At 40.1% G+C, this 14,104-nt stretch overlaps 2 protein-coding genes across 2 annotated transcripts in view; one reads left to right on the plus strand and one right to left on the minus strand.

The window, feature by feature from the left end:
• The window catches only part of LOC138370112 (uncharacterized), a 36,199-nt gene that overhangs the window by 14,170 nt on the left and 7,925 nt on the right, over positions 1-14,104 (minus strand). The window lies entirely within an intron of this gene.
• On the plus strand, positions 228-12,035 carry LOC138370275 (uncharacterized). The gene is made up of 6 exons (XM_069334288.1): positions 228-251; positions 1,703-1,846; positions 2,084-2,200; positions 10,027-10,131; positions 10,567-10,802; positions 11,969-12,035. Exons 3-6 carry the CDS (start codon positions 2,108-2,110, stop codon positions 12,033-12,035), a joined length of 501 nt encoding a protein of 166 aa, XP_069190389.1. The 5' UTR covers positions 228-251; positions 1,703-1,846; positions 2,084-2,107.

A 14,104-nucleotide genomic window follows, 5' to 3' on the forward strand; every position in this document is an offset into this window, starting at 1 on the left:
CTCTTTATTATTAAATATACATAATTGTGTTTATTATAAACTACATTAATTCTGTTTATGCATGTAAATTTATTCATTCTTATTTAAGTTATTTTAATGTTTGCCTTAGCACAGTATTGTTGCTCATTAAAGCTAATTATTTTTATATAAATCTACCATTCGTTATGTTTTGAGAGCGAGTGTGGGGCGTCCTGACGGCAGTTTAGTTCAGTAGCTGGAAGACGAGCGTCGGTTCAACTGGTCTGATAAGTGTCTGTTCTGTTTACTTATTTCTGTTTTTATTTGTAGTACAGTTATCTGGATATATATATATATATATATATATATATATATATATATATATATATATATATATATATATATATATATATATATATATATATATATATATATATATATATATATATATATTTTTTTTTTTTTTTCTGAATAAGTCATCTGATTTACTATTATACCTGAAGGAATAATTACCTAGATTATTGTACATTTTTATTTAATATAAATCCTTTTATATGCAGGTGTTATATTTTTCCCTGGTGATTTTGATTCTAATTATTTTGTATGTACGTAACTACGGGTTTACAATGGTTGCATGCGATTAGATACAGAGTCTTATGATCTCCCTAGACCGTTAATTTTTGTCTCTGGTAGTGCAACGAGCCGAAAGGACAGTTACGTTACAATGCCATCTCATGTTGGAATAGTGCTCAACGAGGTGACGGATGACTTGGCCAAACGTGCCACATCAAAACCACAAGTTTACATTGAAATTGAAAAAAATTTATTGAGGTAAAATACACAAAAAGGGATGAGGTAGCTTTAGTTATTCTCACCTCGTTCAATACAACGTGTTCATACATATATAGACACATCACAAACCGTAAACATATTACCGAACATTCTGAGTGATAAACATATACATTTCTTCCTTTACACGTGTAGTATGTTACCAGACGTACACACAGATACATTTATGACTAGATATATAGATAATTTGCAATAGACATTCAGACAACCAACAAAAGGTTACAATCTTGGTGCAAAATTCTTATATTTCCAGAATATCCTCATCCCCGACCGTCCAAGTGGTTGGGCATTATTCCTTCTTCTGTCCCATCCCAAGGTCTTATCCTGACCCCTTCCAAGTGCTATAATGTCGTAATGGCTTGGCGCTTTCCCTGATAATTAAAAAAATAATAAAGTAAACTCAGTGCATATAGTATCAGGAAATGGTCTATATCACGGAAACTTGTACATATAGCTAAAGATAAAGAAAACCACAATTATTTTTATTTATTTTTTTACTTTACCAAATACCATGTACATCTCAGCAGTTTCTGTTTTAAAGCAAAAGAGTCAATCTAAAATAACAAAGCATGGTTGTGATGACGAATAAAACGTATTGAAGAACAGTCTACGGTAAATTTCGACTCCAATAGATTCACAAGATTTTTTGTAATTTGTTCACAAGATTTTTTGTAATTTGTTTCATTTCGGATAGATGCCCAAAAAGCAATCATGTGTTTGGGTAAGATCATCAATCATACTGCTTGAAATTATCATATTAATAGGATAATTTTTCATGCGCCTGAGCCTTTTCTTTAGCTACCTTTGATATTATTCTGATATATGTTAAACACTATAATAACTCTTTCTGCATCCCTTGACAGTGTACCTATATTTCTATTTCAAATCATTTCAGCAAACGCTGCAAACGTTTTCACAGTACTTTCAGCAGCTATACGATGGGCAAATCAAATGTTCAGGTCGTGGATGGAGGACTTTGAGTATAAGAACTTTCATTTGCTACATCAAGACATTTTGGTTCAACTTTTATCTTAATAAGGTATTTCCTCCATAAAGGATCCAGCAGTTTCTTTGAATTCTGTATGAATATGTCATCACGGAATTTGTTTCCTTTTTGTCCCTTAAGAATTCTGGTTATTTTTAATGTTGCCGAAAATCTTCAGAAGCATAAATAGGAGCAACCTATGATTTTATTTGTTAAATATTATGTATAAATTTCTTATCACTCCCATGACTGTATTTCCTACACTGTATGCATTTCTTTCAAATGAGCCAGTAGAGTGAGGAAGGGAGAGTCATCATGGCTGCGAGAGTCTTCACTCAAATGACCAGTAGGCGCCAACTTATGGAACTTGCTGACAGCCTCATGGCGGACCTACCCTACTCGGCCACCGTGAGTTGACATGCCTCACCCGACTGTAGCTCCGGGAGAGAACTGTGGACTAGCTAAAACCTTAACACTTACAAGTGATATAGTCGTAGTGACTTGCCGATTTCTCTTGATAATTCCCTTCTCTTCTTGAAAATGATTTTCAAGAAACTCCGTTAACTATTTTAGTGAATGACGATTATGGTTCAATTTAGTTTCAAGAGAGCAATTGGACCATTTCATTATTCACTGATCGCGAGACAACGTCATGTATTCAGCAACTGAGTCGATTTGCCTTAATTTATAACAATGAGTCAACTTTTCTTCCTTGGGAACAGTGAGACGAAAACTGTTTCAGATATATTTTGTTTTTAAAAATATATCTGATTTAGACGTAAAGTTACAAATACATGTAGCTGATTTTATGGTGTTGTCTTTGTCAGTTGCCCGTCGTTTATGGACAAACCAACCCAAAATCTGTAGAGTGCTTATCTCTAGATCAGGAGATCACTCTGTACGCTTCCTACTCTCGGAGATGGGCTCAGCGCCACACCTTTAGGGGGGTGCGGCCCCAACACTGGCCTCGTTGTCACGTGTACACACCCAACTCGAGCCGCTGTGACTCCCCACTTTTTCCTTATTTTTGGTATGACCTCCTCAATCCCTCTTTCATTTGAATTATAACTCTGTACCACCCTGTCCACAGCTATGGCGCTTTCTCTCTCTCTCTCTCTTTTCTACTTCCTGGAAAGCCTCACTAGGACAAGAGCAAACACCTCTTCATTACAAACATTTAATAGCAACACAGAACATATATAAAGGACTCACATACAATATATAAGTATATAAACTTCAACACCTTATGATATTATAACCTGGTTGTAAACCAATACCCTCAAGACTCTATCAGCTGCTTATACCAAGTGGTAGCGCAACTCCTGGCTTGCCACTTATGCTACCAACCTCACCAAGCAGGTTAAACCTTGTAAAACAATTAGGGCACTATCAGCCCTAGGACATATTATATATATATATATATATATATATATATATATATATATATATATATATATATATATATATATATATATATATATATATATATGTGTGTGTGTGTATATCACGAAAATAAACACGTGATTAAGAATGTGACAATGTCAGACCACGGAGGAAAAATGAAACAGGAAATTTCCTTAAGTACTTTCGTATATTAAATACATCTTCAGAAGGTCATTTTACAGATCGAGTGATGGGTATAAATAGGCAGGAGAGAGTGGTGAAGTAAGGTGAGGTACAATACTTGTCCAAGTATTGTACCTCACCTTACTTCACCACTCTCTCTTGCCTATTTATACCCATCACTCGATCTGTAAAATGACCTTCTGAAGATGTATTTAATATACGAAAGTACTTAAGGAAATGTCCTGTTTCATTTTTCCTCCGTGGTCTGACATTGTCATATATATATATATATATATATATGTATATATATATAATATATATATATATATATATATATATATATATATATATATATATATATATATATATATATATATATAACCTAGAAGGGGTACCACCTCTGGTGCAAGTGTAGGGACCCATAGCCTCGGAGAAGAAAATAAGGAGTACTCAGAGAAGACCTTGTGGATCCTCACTGAACACTTTGATATTTTCTTCTCCTACCACCCCTATTCTTTTGTTAAGTGTGTATATTTATCTAACTTTATTTGAAAATGTCATTACACAAAAAAGTTACAATATTAATTACATGCAGGGTACAAGGCTGCTTGTCACAAGTTGAAAAGCTCCCCCAGCTCCTCAGATGGCGGGCAGGAACCGTGGATGCAGTGAGCATTTCCTCTCTGGATGGCCACACTAAGGCGCTGAAAAAGAAAACTGGCAGCTCTAGGGTCTCTAGTTGTTTCGATTAGCTTAGACCCCAACTCCTTCAAAAAGTTAGCAGCACTTTTACCCCAGGCACCAAGTGTCTCTGAGGCAATGGGGACAAAATTGTAGTGGTGCTCAAGGTCTCTGTATTTACGTGACTTGGCCGCTTCCCGGTGATTGGCAGCTCCTCCTGCTTGTGTAGCACTGAAGTCAACATAGGTATTGGCTAAAGTTGAAACGCAAGTGTAGTCTCACACCAACTGTCTACCATTCTTCCAGGGGTTCACCGTAATTCCGTCTGGGCGACCGACAGGCTCATCAGAGTTGCGGGACATTAGGTAACAGGGCTCTCTCTCTGCTGGACAACCGGCTGTGGTAAGGCTTCTCTTAATAATGTCATTAACCTCGCCGTGTCTTGCATGCCATCCTCCCGTCCTTTGGCAAAGAAGGCCATGCCGTCCATATCTGTCGGCCTCTGCCTCGCCGCAAATACACCTGTATTCGGTGTGGATTGGGGCAGCTAGGCGGAGAGCCACGGCAATTCGGAGGGCCTGCGGTGTGAGACGGGTGCCGGTTGCTGACATTGGGGTTGCTAATAGGAAATCACCTGCATGGGGAGCTGCTACAGCTCTAAGTCGGGCAGTGTCATGTGGTGTTGTCGCAGCTTCTAGCAAAGTTGACATATATATATATGTCTATCTATATGTCTATATCTATGTCTATATCTTCTATATATATATATATATATATATATATATATATATATATATATATATATATATATATATATATATATATATATATATATATATATATATATATATCTGCAGGTAATCCAGCCTATAGCTGTAACTCTATAAACCTCAGTATAAGTATTCCTTGGCACAAAAATGATAACCAATCACCCACCTTTCACTGTCTTGTAAATATCTAATGAAAATCTCACCGACCTAACAAATTCACAAAGACCTGAAAGTTGTAGCATTAAATATTATGATAGATATCGTGAGGAGACATTCACATATGGGACTAATAGAACAAGAACCCGGCAATGTGATGTTATAGTGGCCAGAATACGCCTGGGATATAGACGTATCTGGCAGCTTTCTCAAAACTCAAATGTCGAGTACACAATGTGTCAACTTTGTGAAAGAGAAAACATGCACTCTCTTGAACATTATATTGTAGAATGTCCCATACTGACTGACTTTCGCCCTCCTGGGCTAAGGTATGCTGAACTCTGTAATTACTATATGAGTACTGGAACACTTGATGATATATTGGACTTGTATCCAAGATTGACCATGTAATATATCAATTATACAATGTATATATATGATGTAACTGTATAACCTGAGCTTGTGAAAGCACCTTCATCACCTTCAGTGATTAAGTGCTTAATTGCATACTAGTTTCTTTATCAGCTATCTCACCCTGTCAGAGTAAATGAGACAAATGTATGTGAATGCATGTGTGTGTATATATGTATGTATATGTGTGTGTGTATGTATATGTATGGGTATAAAGTATATATGGAAGCTGATCAGAATTACATTTCACCTTTGTGAATGTACATTAATGACACTATGTAAAAGACACATCAAACACTTTATGTAGGGCATACGTAAATCTGTGTATCTATGTATTTACATATGTAGGTTAGCTTAGGTTTTTAAAACACCGAATCACCTTCTGTGGTTGAGTGTTCAATAAACCCTTGAACTATATGTTTAACACTTCTCTAACCCTGTCCATTGAGGACAGAAGAAAATGTATATATGCTGGTTAGCATTGTAAATGTGTGGCCACGTCTGTGGTAGTAAATAATAATAAATAAAAAAAACTGTCTTGTACGCTAATGACAATCAAGCACTCTACCAACTCCCTACATGTAGTCAATAAAAACTTCCTTCCCACATCTGAAAGTCTACTACTCTGACATCAGGTTCTTCCAGTTGTATTTACCAGGATCCTCTACAGTTCTTCCAGGTTGCTGCACCATGAAGTTTTCCTTGGACTCCAGTGGTACTATACCACTGATTACACAGAAACATGTGAAACTTCACTTCACTGCTCCTCTTCACACAGTTTGAGGTCCAATTCCTCACTATGGGGCTTGCTCTTCCACAGGGTACCACATCCACTCCTACAGCCTTGAAGTTCCAGTCATTAACTTCTTCTCTGGCCTCAAAGTACTCCCAACAACTTTCTCAGACAAACCTGCAACCCATTGATACGCCAATAAAAATGTTCCTCTACAAACATATAACCGAAATGAACTACACACAATAAATGTTTCACCCGACATCTCCCTGCTTCCCGAACGCCTTGAGGGGACTCCCTCGTTCAGAGGAATCCATGCTCCGCCTCACCCGTGCAGCCCACCAGGCAGCTACCGCCGCCGTGAGCCCACCGCGAGGGCTCACGCGTTCCTTCGCCCTCCAGGACGTTCCTCCATCTTTACTCTATTATTAAAATGAGAGTAACTTTCTGTTTCAATAAAACTTTCTGTTTCAATAAAATTTGCCTAACATATTGTAACGTACGATTATGTTACGTTGTTGAGTAGATTAGATAAACAGTATTTAGTGGGTTTTCATATTTATATATTTATTTAGTAGGTTTGGATACAGCAGTGTCGTAGACGATGAGACAGAACTTGAAGCAGAGCGGAGAGCTGAGTGATGCCGGAGTCGCGGAGCTCTATGTGGGAGAGCGTTGTAGCTCGATGCTGTCCTAGTCTGCTGTCTGTTCTGTGTCAAAGCTGTAGCGTCTTGGGGTCGATCAGAACTGCATACGCTGAGTATTACATTCTTGACTGTGTAAATTGAAATTGAAATAAGTTTATTGAGGTAAAATACACACAAAGGGATGAGGTAGCTCAAGCTATTCTCACCCCGTTCAGTACATCGTGTTAATACACACATAGACACTCATCACAAATAATAAACATATTACCAAACATTCTAAGATAAACATATACATTTCCTACTGTGGAAATTGTACCGTTGTCTATTCTGTTGTTGTTGTTATAGATTCAGCTACTCGGAACAAGTTCCAAGTAGCACGGGTTAAGGTGAGCCCGTAATTTACCTGGCACAGGAGCGGGGCAAATAGCACGGGCTATGGTGAGCCCGTAGTGGACTTACCTGGCACTGGAGCGGTGGGTGTCTATTCCCATATCGCTTGCTTATATTCGGTGACTACACCTCAGCTTCCTCCACTAGAAGAGGTGGATGGAAGAACTGTTACCTGTAATCAGAGAAGAGATTATATCTTCTGCAATTAGTGCTAATTAGTTACGCCACTAAGATGAGATAATGGAGCGAGTAAAAGGTTTACTGGCTACAGGACTTCCCCCTGCCAGAGAATGAAAGAAAAGCAATAGAACAAAAAATACGTGGCTACTGTTCCCTGGGTCGCTGTGGAAAATGTAGTCTGGTACCAAAAGATGCAGGAAGTGTGTGGACAGGCTCGGTGTAGCAGGAGAGAAGAATGTGCATGATTGTTGCGTTCTTGGGTCGCTGGTGGAGCATTTAGATCTGGGGCGGATGGGCTCGGGCACTAGGACCATAGGAGGTAATGTAGGCACGTAGTTACGACAACGAGGGAATCACTGCTAGAGCTGAATTGTCCTGGAGGCGACGAAGAGTCTGAAACGCAAGCTGTAAGTCCTGTACTGCGCAAAGTGCTTGAGTCGGCAGAGTCTCAGAATGCAGTGCACGTGTAGATGAATCTGACGAAAGAGCAGCTTTTGTGGGAGTCCCTGTAGAACAAGCAGTGCCCTGGCAGCGACGGATAGTCGGCAGAACAAGCTGTAGATCCCACATGATGTAGTTGCTGATGAAACTGTCAGCTGAATAAGTAACACTCGCGGTGCAGCAAGCTGTAATAAATGAAAATGCAGAAATGATCGCGGTGAAAATCATAGCTGTGGCGAGGGTGTTGGTAGCGTTCTATAACAGGTGGCAGCGGTCCACAGCAGCAGCAGTAGCGGTTCAGTGAGAGTCCATGTTGTAGTCCGTCGTGGCTGGGTATCGTCGAAACTCTCTGGGGTCACCAATTTAACGTACGATTATGTTACGTTGTTGAGTAAATTAAATACACAGTGTTTAGTGAGTTTTCATATTTATTTAGTAGTCTTGGATACAGCAGTGTAGTAGACGATGAGACAGCTTGGAGCAGAGCGGAGAGCTGAGTGAGGCTGGAGTCGCAGAGCTCTATGTGGGAGAGCGTTGTAGCTCGATGCTGTCCTAGTCTGCTGTCTGTTCTGTGTCGAAGCTGTAGCGTCTTGGGGTTGTGACGATAATCTCTTTCAAGAGAGATTGAGCCTGCTCTTCCCTACCTAAAGTTACGTCCAGTCTACAAGTATAAGATGCTACATTCAAGATACGTCACCAGTAGCACAAAACGTTTTGACCAGGAGGCAAAACGTACCCTAAACCCCCAACTCCACACACCCTCCACGCCGGCTCATCATCAACCAGCCAACTACCCATCCCATCCTGCCTGTTCCCGATTGGTGACTCGCCGACCGAACACCTGCACATTGCACCTCAGCGCCATCTACCTGAGTCGATGTCTGAGCCTGGACCAGCTATCAACTTCAGAATATTCTTTGTGCTCTTAGAGTTGACATCTCTCTCTGGCATACTAAGCTCTCTGGCTTTTGTATACTAAGGGAGGTCTCAGCCATAGCCAATATTCTCAGCACCATTTTACCATTTACTATTTTGTCTCACATTGTTTTTGCCTTTATCTTTGTTATTTAATTGCACTATTCATTTCCCCGAGATTTGTCTTTATTTTTATTTATGTTTAAAGTATATATTAAAGTTTCATTGTTCATACTTTGTGTTTTACGTGTTCCTCCCTCTCACTTACCACAGACAACAGGCAAGCAGTCTATCTTTTTTTGTAAGTGTGACCAGGCATTGACACCTACCATTGGAGGACTGCCGAACATCTATACTCCAACACTTTCCCGTCACAGGGTCGATCAGAACTGCATACGCTGAGTGCTACATTCTTGACTGTAGAAATTGTTCCGTCGTCTATTCTCATATCACTTGCTTATATTCGGTGACTACACCTCAGCTTCCTCCACTAGAAGAGGTGGATGGAAGATATCAATAAACACGTGCTACGCCGCTGGGCACACGAATAACTACAGGCAATCACCGTTAACTGGTTAAAATGTGCTTAACATGAGATTGTTTCCTGTGAGGGCGCTCACTCTCAGACGCTTCACCAGGGCGCTCACACGACTGCCCACGAAGATGTTTCAGGATGGCTTCACAACTCTTCCTGCCATTCAGGACTTGAACCCACCCGTTTCCAGATTGATTCCACAGCTGAAACGTCTGCACACTTCCTTCCTCTAGAAGGTATATCAGCCTGGGGGTTCTTCTCTAACAGGAGCTCAACGGAGCGCGACCTCCCCTCACGATTTCTGGTGCTCAAGTGAGGTCAACATCCTCAGAAGTGAGCCTCACACCCCCAGCAAATTCTCCACATCTCATGACCAGTTATTTATTTATATTCTTATTCACTGCCAATGCACTTAAACTATCTATCAAATTCAATCGAGTGTTTACTATATAAATATCCAGGTCTATATCTCCTTAACCTCTTAGTTAAGTCAGGCCTGGCAGAATAACTCTAAAGGGGAGACTCATTTCTCCTGCAGCCTGTGATCATAACACTGTTTATGGACTGAAATATATTGCTTTCAACATTCCCCACTGAAGGACTACAAAATTTTGGTAATTATTATTGTTTATTAAGTAAAATATTAAAAAGGCTTTGTCTTACAATAATATTGCACAAGATCTTGTAATAATATCATTTCATTTCGTAAAAGTTAGTTTATTAGCAAGAATGAGCTCTTGAATGCAAATAATTCAACTTTTTAATCATAATTTTTATTTAGTTGTTAACGTGAATGTAAACTGCGGCAGATGTACAACAACCTGCTCCTACATGCTCGAGGGTGGCTGTCCACGACCAGGTTCTACACCTTGCCCACCCAACCACCCTCTCACACCCTCTTGTGGCAGAATACGGTGAGTATTGCGTACCTCCTGCATCCTGTCCTCTCGCATAGTACATCGCATTTTGACGTATAAATCCCCCAAGACCAAAAACTGATGTGATGCAAATCACAGCGGCTCGCAAAATCGATGTGTTATTCAGTTTTCTATTCGCGGATCCCCGGTTTGGTTTGGTTCGGGCAATTTAGTACATCACTTTTGTGACGTTGTGAAGAATGAAACTATACGCCGCCAAAACCAAAATGTACTAACAGTTTTGGAATCAACCGCCTTCACACTTCATTTATTCCAATCGTTTACTACTCTTTTTGCAAAGAGAAATTTTAATATTTTCTGCCACATTTGTTTCCTTTGCTTGAATCTATGACCTCTTTTACTTGCGTGCGCGCATTTCAAAGTAATAAATTCACAGACGCTAGTGTTCTTACACCGTTTCTCTACCTCTAGAACGTGCCCTCCAGTATTGCCGTCTACTGCCAGGAAGCGGAATTCGAACAACTGATAGTGGCGCTGAGGGAGACGCCTCTATTGGACTGGCAACGACGTCTGAAGATCTATCATGATCCTCACTACCTGGTTGAGCCGCTGAAGATGCTGGCCCAAGAGCTGGGGAGCTCCCTCGTCTATTGGGAACCAACTTACACATTTACTTACCGCCCTAACATGGATACTGAACTCCTCAGGTTGGTACTTACCTTACCATACAGTGAACTTTAATGCGGCAATATCTACCGTGCAGGGATATATATACACCGAGAAGTGTTCTCGATTTCTCGGTATACGCACTGAGAGTTTACTTTAGTTCTTGACTTTGTTCAGGGATAAAGTATACTTGCTGGTTGGTCAGCAACCTAGTGTCAAGGCTTTATTAATAACCCTCGTGCAGTTGATAGGACTTAAATCTTAAGCCCTACACCAAACTAAACATAGCATAGAGTGGAAACTCAGGAAAGTATTTGCCAATTCATTTGAGGGAGCTGTTCTAGAACTACGCAGGCTTCATGGTGTTAGATGTTAGAGACGTCTTGTATGTAAGGCAGGGGATGGCATAGAGAATTATTAACATATGTAAGATGGGAAAGGAAAATAGCTTTAATTATATGGAATATAATATGAATAATTATACAAATGGACAATATTTAACGGCAATTTCAACAATTCAACAGAATGAATATACTGAATACGTTGTAATAAATGAGAATGAAATTAAAAAAGCTGACAAAAATTATGAAACAATTAAACAATGTTTAGCATAAGTATGAGAACACATTACAAGCATTTAACAACAATTATTAAGTCTGCCATGATAGCAGCCGAAGGATCATGTAGTACACTTGTGACGTATGTATGGTAGGGCATGTACCCGGGTCGTCACAGAGCAATGCTTTCACAAGCAATATCTGTGTTTGATTATATTATTATATATAGTTAAATGATATATTTCTTAACGTTGACTGTATTGCATATATATATGTACGTGTAAAAATCCGTGGAATATGGAACAAAAAAAAAAATGTTCTTAAATATTATGGAGTTTGAAGTCAGAACTGAAGTTAAATGTAAGATTAACCTGGACTGCTCACACTTGCACTACCAGTCAAACACTTCTCTATGCTGGGTCTAAGGGGCCCCAATTAAACACCAAAGCATATATTAACAGGCCGTCCAAGGCCAAGAGGTAAGACTCGGCCTCCAGGAAAATACTACAAAAATTATACCCACTATGGATGATGTCTTCTTGTGCCTGGGACACAAGTTATTTAAAATTGATATAATTACTTTCACTTATTATAAACGTAATCTTACCAGAAAATGACTATGCCTGTTAACATTTACTCTACCTTCCAAGAACTCTTTTGGAAAGAGAACCTGACCTCCAAACACTAGCAAAGGCTCGCCCAAAAGACTTAAGGTGAAGCACAGTTCAAGAACATTTCCCCCCCCCCCCATGCTGTCGCATATAATCCTGTCCAGGAACGGTTATAATATTCGTCCATATTATGAGTGACCAGTGAGGATTATAATATGGGTGTTTGTTTAGTATTAAGAGAAATCAAAATCACCCTATTTATATATATTAAATCAGTGATGGTACCCCTAAATAAATAAATAAATAAATAAATAAATAAATAAATAATAAATTAAAAAAGCCTTCACTTACAGACCACCATCAACAAATTGAATCTGCCTGCCTCCTTCGGCTGCATACTACAAAAAGCTCATACCATAATCATCTACATTCTCTTATGTGTTCTGCCCAAATATATAGTAAAATCATCTATAAATTCACTACCCTACTAGCTGCCCACTACTTAGTCAACCACTAAGCCACAACCACCAACCAAATTATTAAGTACACCTAGTAGTTTTCACATCACTACTTGATCGTACCGCCTGCTGCACTGCAAACCAGTAGCACACTCAACGGCCAACCCTTGTGTTTCTTTTTATAAAATCTTGTTTCCCCTGAAATAGACCACCCTGGTCGTAACAATCCACCATCACCAGTCGGACACAATTGAAATTAAACCCACGATGGGAATGTGTCCACGTGTCATACCAACCGTCTCTTAACAAATATCTTATTTTCACTATCACTTTACTTAATACAAATTATTTGTTTTTATTTATAATTTTACATGCAAGCATGCGTATCAAAACAATAAAACGAGAACAAAACAAACAGAACACAAAACACATATTACAGAATCACAAAAGTACAAAATGACAAATACACAAAATACCGGCCTGAAGGGCCGACAACAAAAACACAACAATAAACACAAACACACAGAAATAACAACGTACAAGACATGAGGGTAATGTTAGCCTGACACGCATGCGCATAAATACAATAAACCGAGAACATAACAAACAGAACACAAATCACAAATTAGAAAGTCACAAAAGTACAAAATTACAAAGACATAAGATACCGGACTGAAGGGCCAACAACAAAAACAACAAAAAGCACAAACAAAATGCAATACAGTACAAAAATAACAACAGAACAATACACAGTACCCAAACTCTCACCCAACCACCCAACCATCGAAACTACACAAAACAAGCCTACCGGCCCCTGAAATCACACACAGAGAGGTACCAGTACATAATGACAATAAGAAGAAAGGAAACATAAAAATATAACACATAAACAAAAGGAAATTAACATCGGCAATTCATGATAATAGGAACAAAAACAGGCATGGCCACACAAGCAGCCCGAAGGGCACGGAACCACTCCAAAATCAAGCAGACTCCGGAACTCACAGGAACATGAAATACGGAGCACACAGGAACCGGGAAAACAAACCCGGCCCACCCACACACACACGCAACCTCACCCCGCGTCCATGCACGCAAACGGACACAACCCCACAACACATAGCAAACAAAATAAATCACTTGACAGGAGAACAAACCTCAATGGTAGGTGAATATTTCTCAGGGAACCCAAACACAGGATATTTCTGCTTATAGGCCTCCCATATCAAATACTCCATGTCGGTAGGGGAACGATTCCCCTGCTTCAGGGGGGGGGCGCATAAACTCATGAATCACTAAATCAGGCAGAAACGGCCGCTCCTGGAGTTGGTAGACAGAAGTCGCATAACGAGGTAGGGGCTGGCGAACCACCTCCGCCATGGAAGCAGAAGATACCAAAGAAGCGCACGTAGGCCGCCGAGACGGCCTCGCCACCGGATGCACAGGAGAAGGCGAAGGCTGCCGAGACGGTAACACCACACCCGACACCGCAGGAGATGCAGAAGAAACAGCCGGAGACGGCAGAGTCGGTAAAACCGCCGCCGATGAAACAGGGACCGAGGCTGGGGTTACGGAACCCCCAGAGCAAGCAGCCTTTTTCAACACCATAACCAGGTCACCACGCTCACCATGAACCTCATCAGGGGGAACTACCCCACACGAAGAACCGGAACCATCCGACGAGGGCGACGCACCCGAAGCAAGGTCCACAGGCACC

Source organism: Procambarus clarkii, chromosome 31 (genome assembly GCF_040958095.1).
Source record: "Procambarus clarkii isolate CNS0578487 chromosome 31, FALCON_Pclarkii_2.0, whole genome shotgun sequence".
Lineage (NCBI taxonomy): Eukaryota > Metazoa > Arthropoda > Malacostraca > Decapoda > Cambaridae > Procambarus > Procambarus clarkii.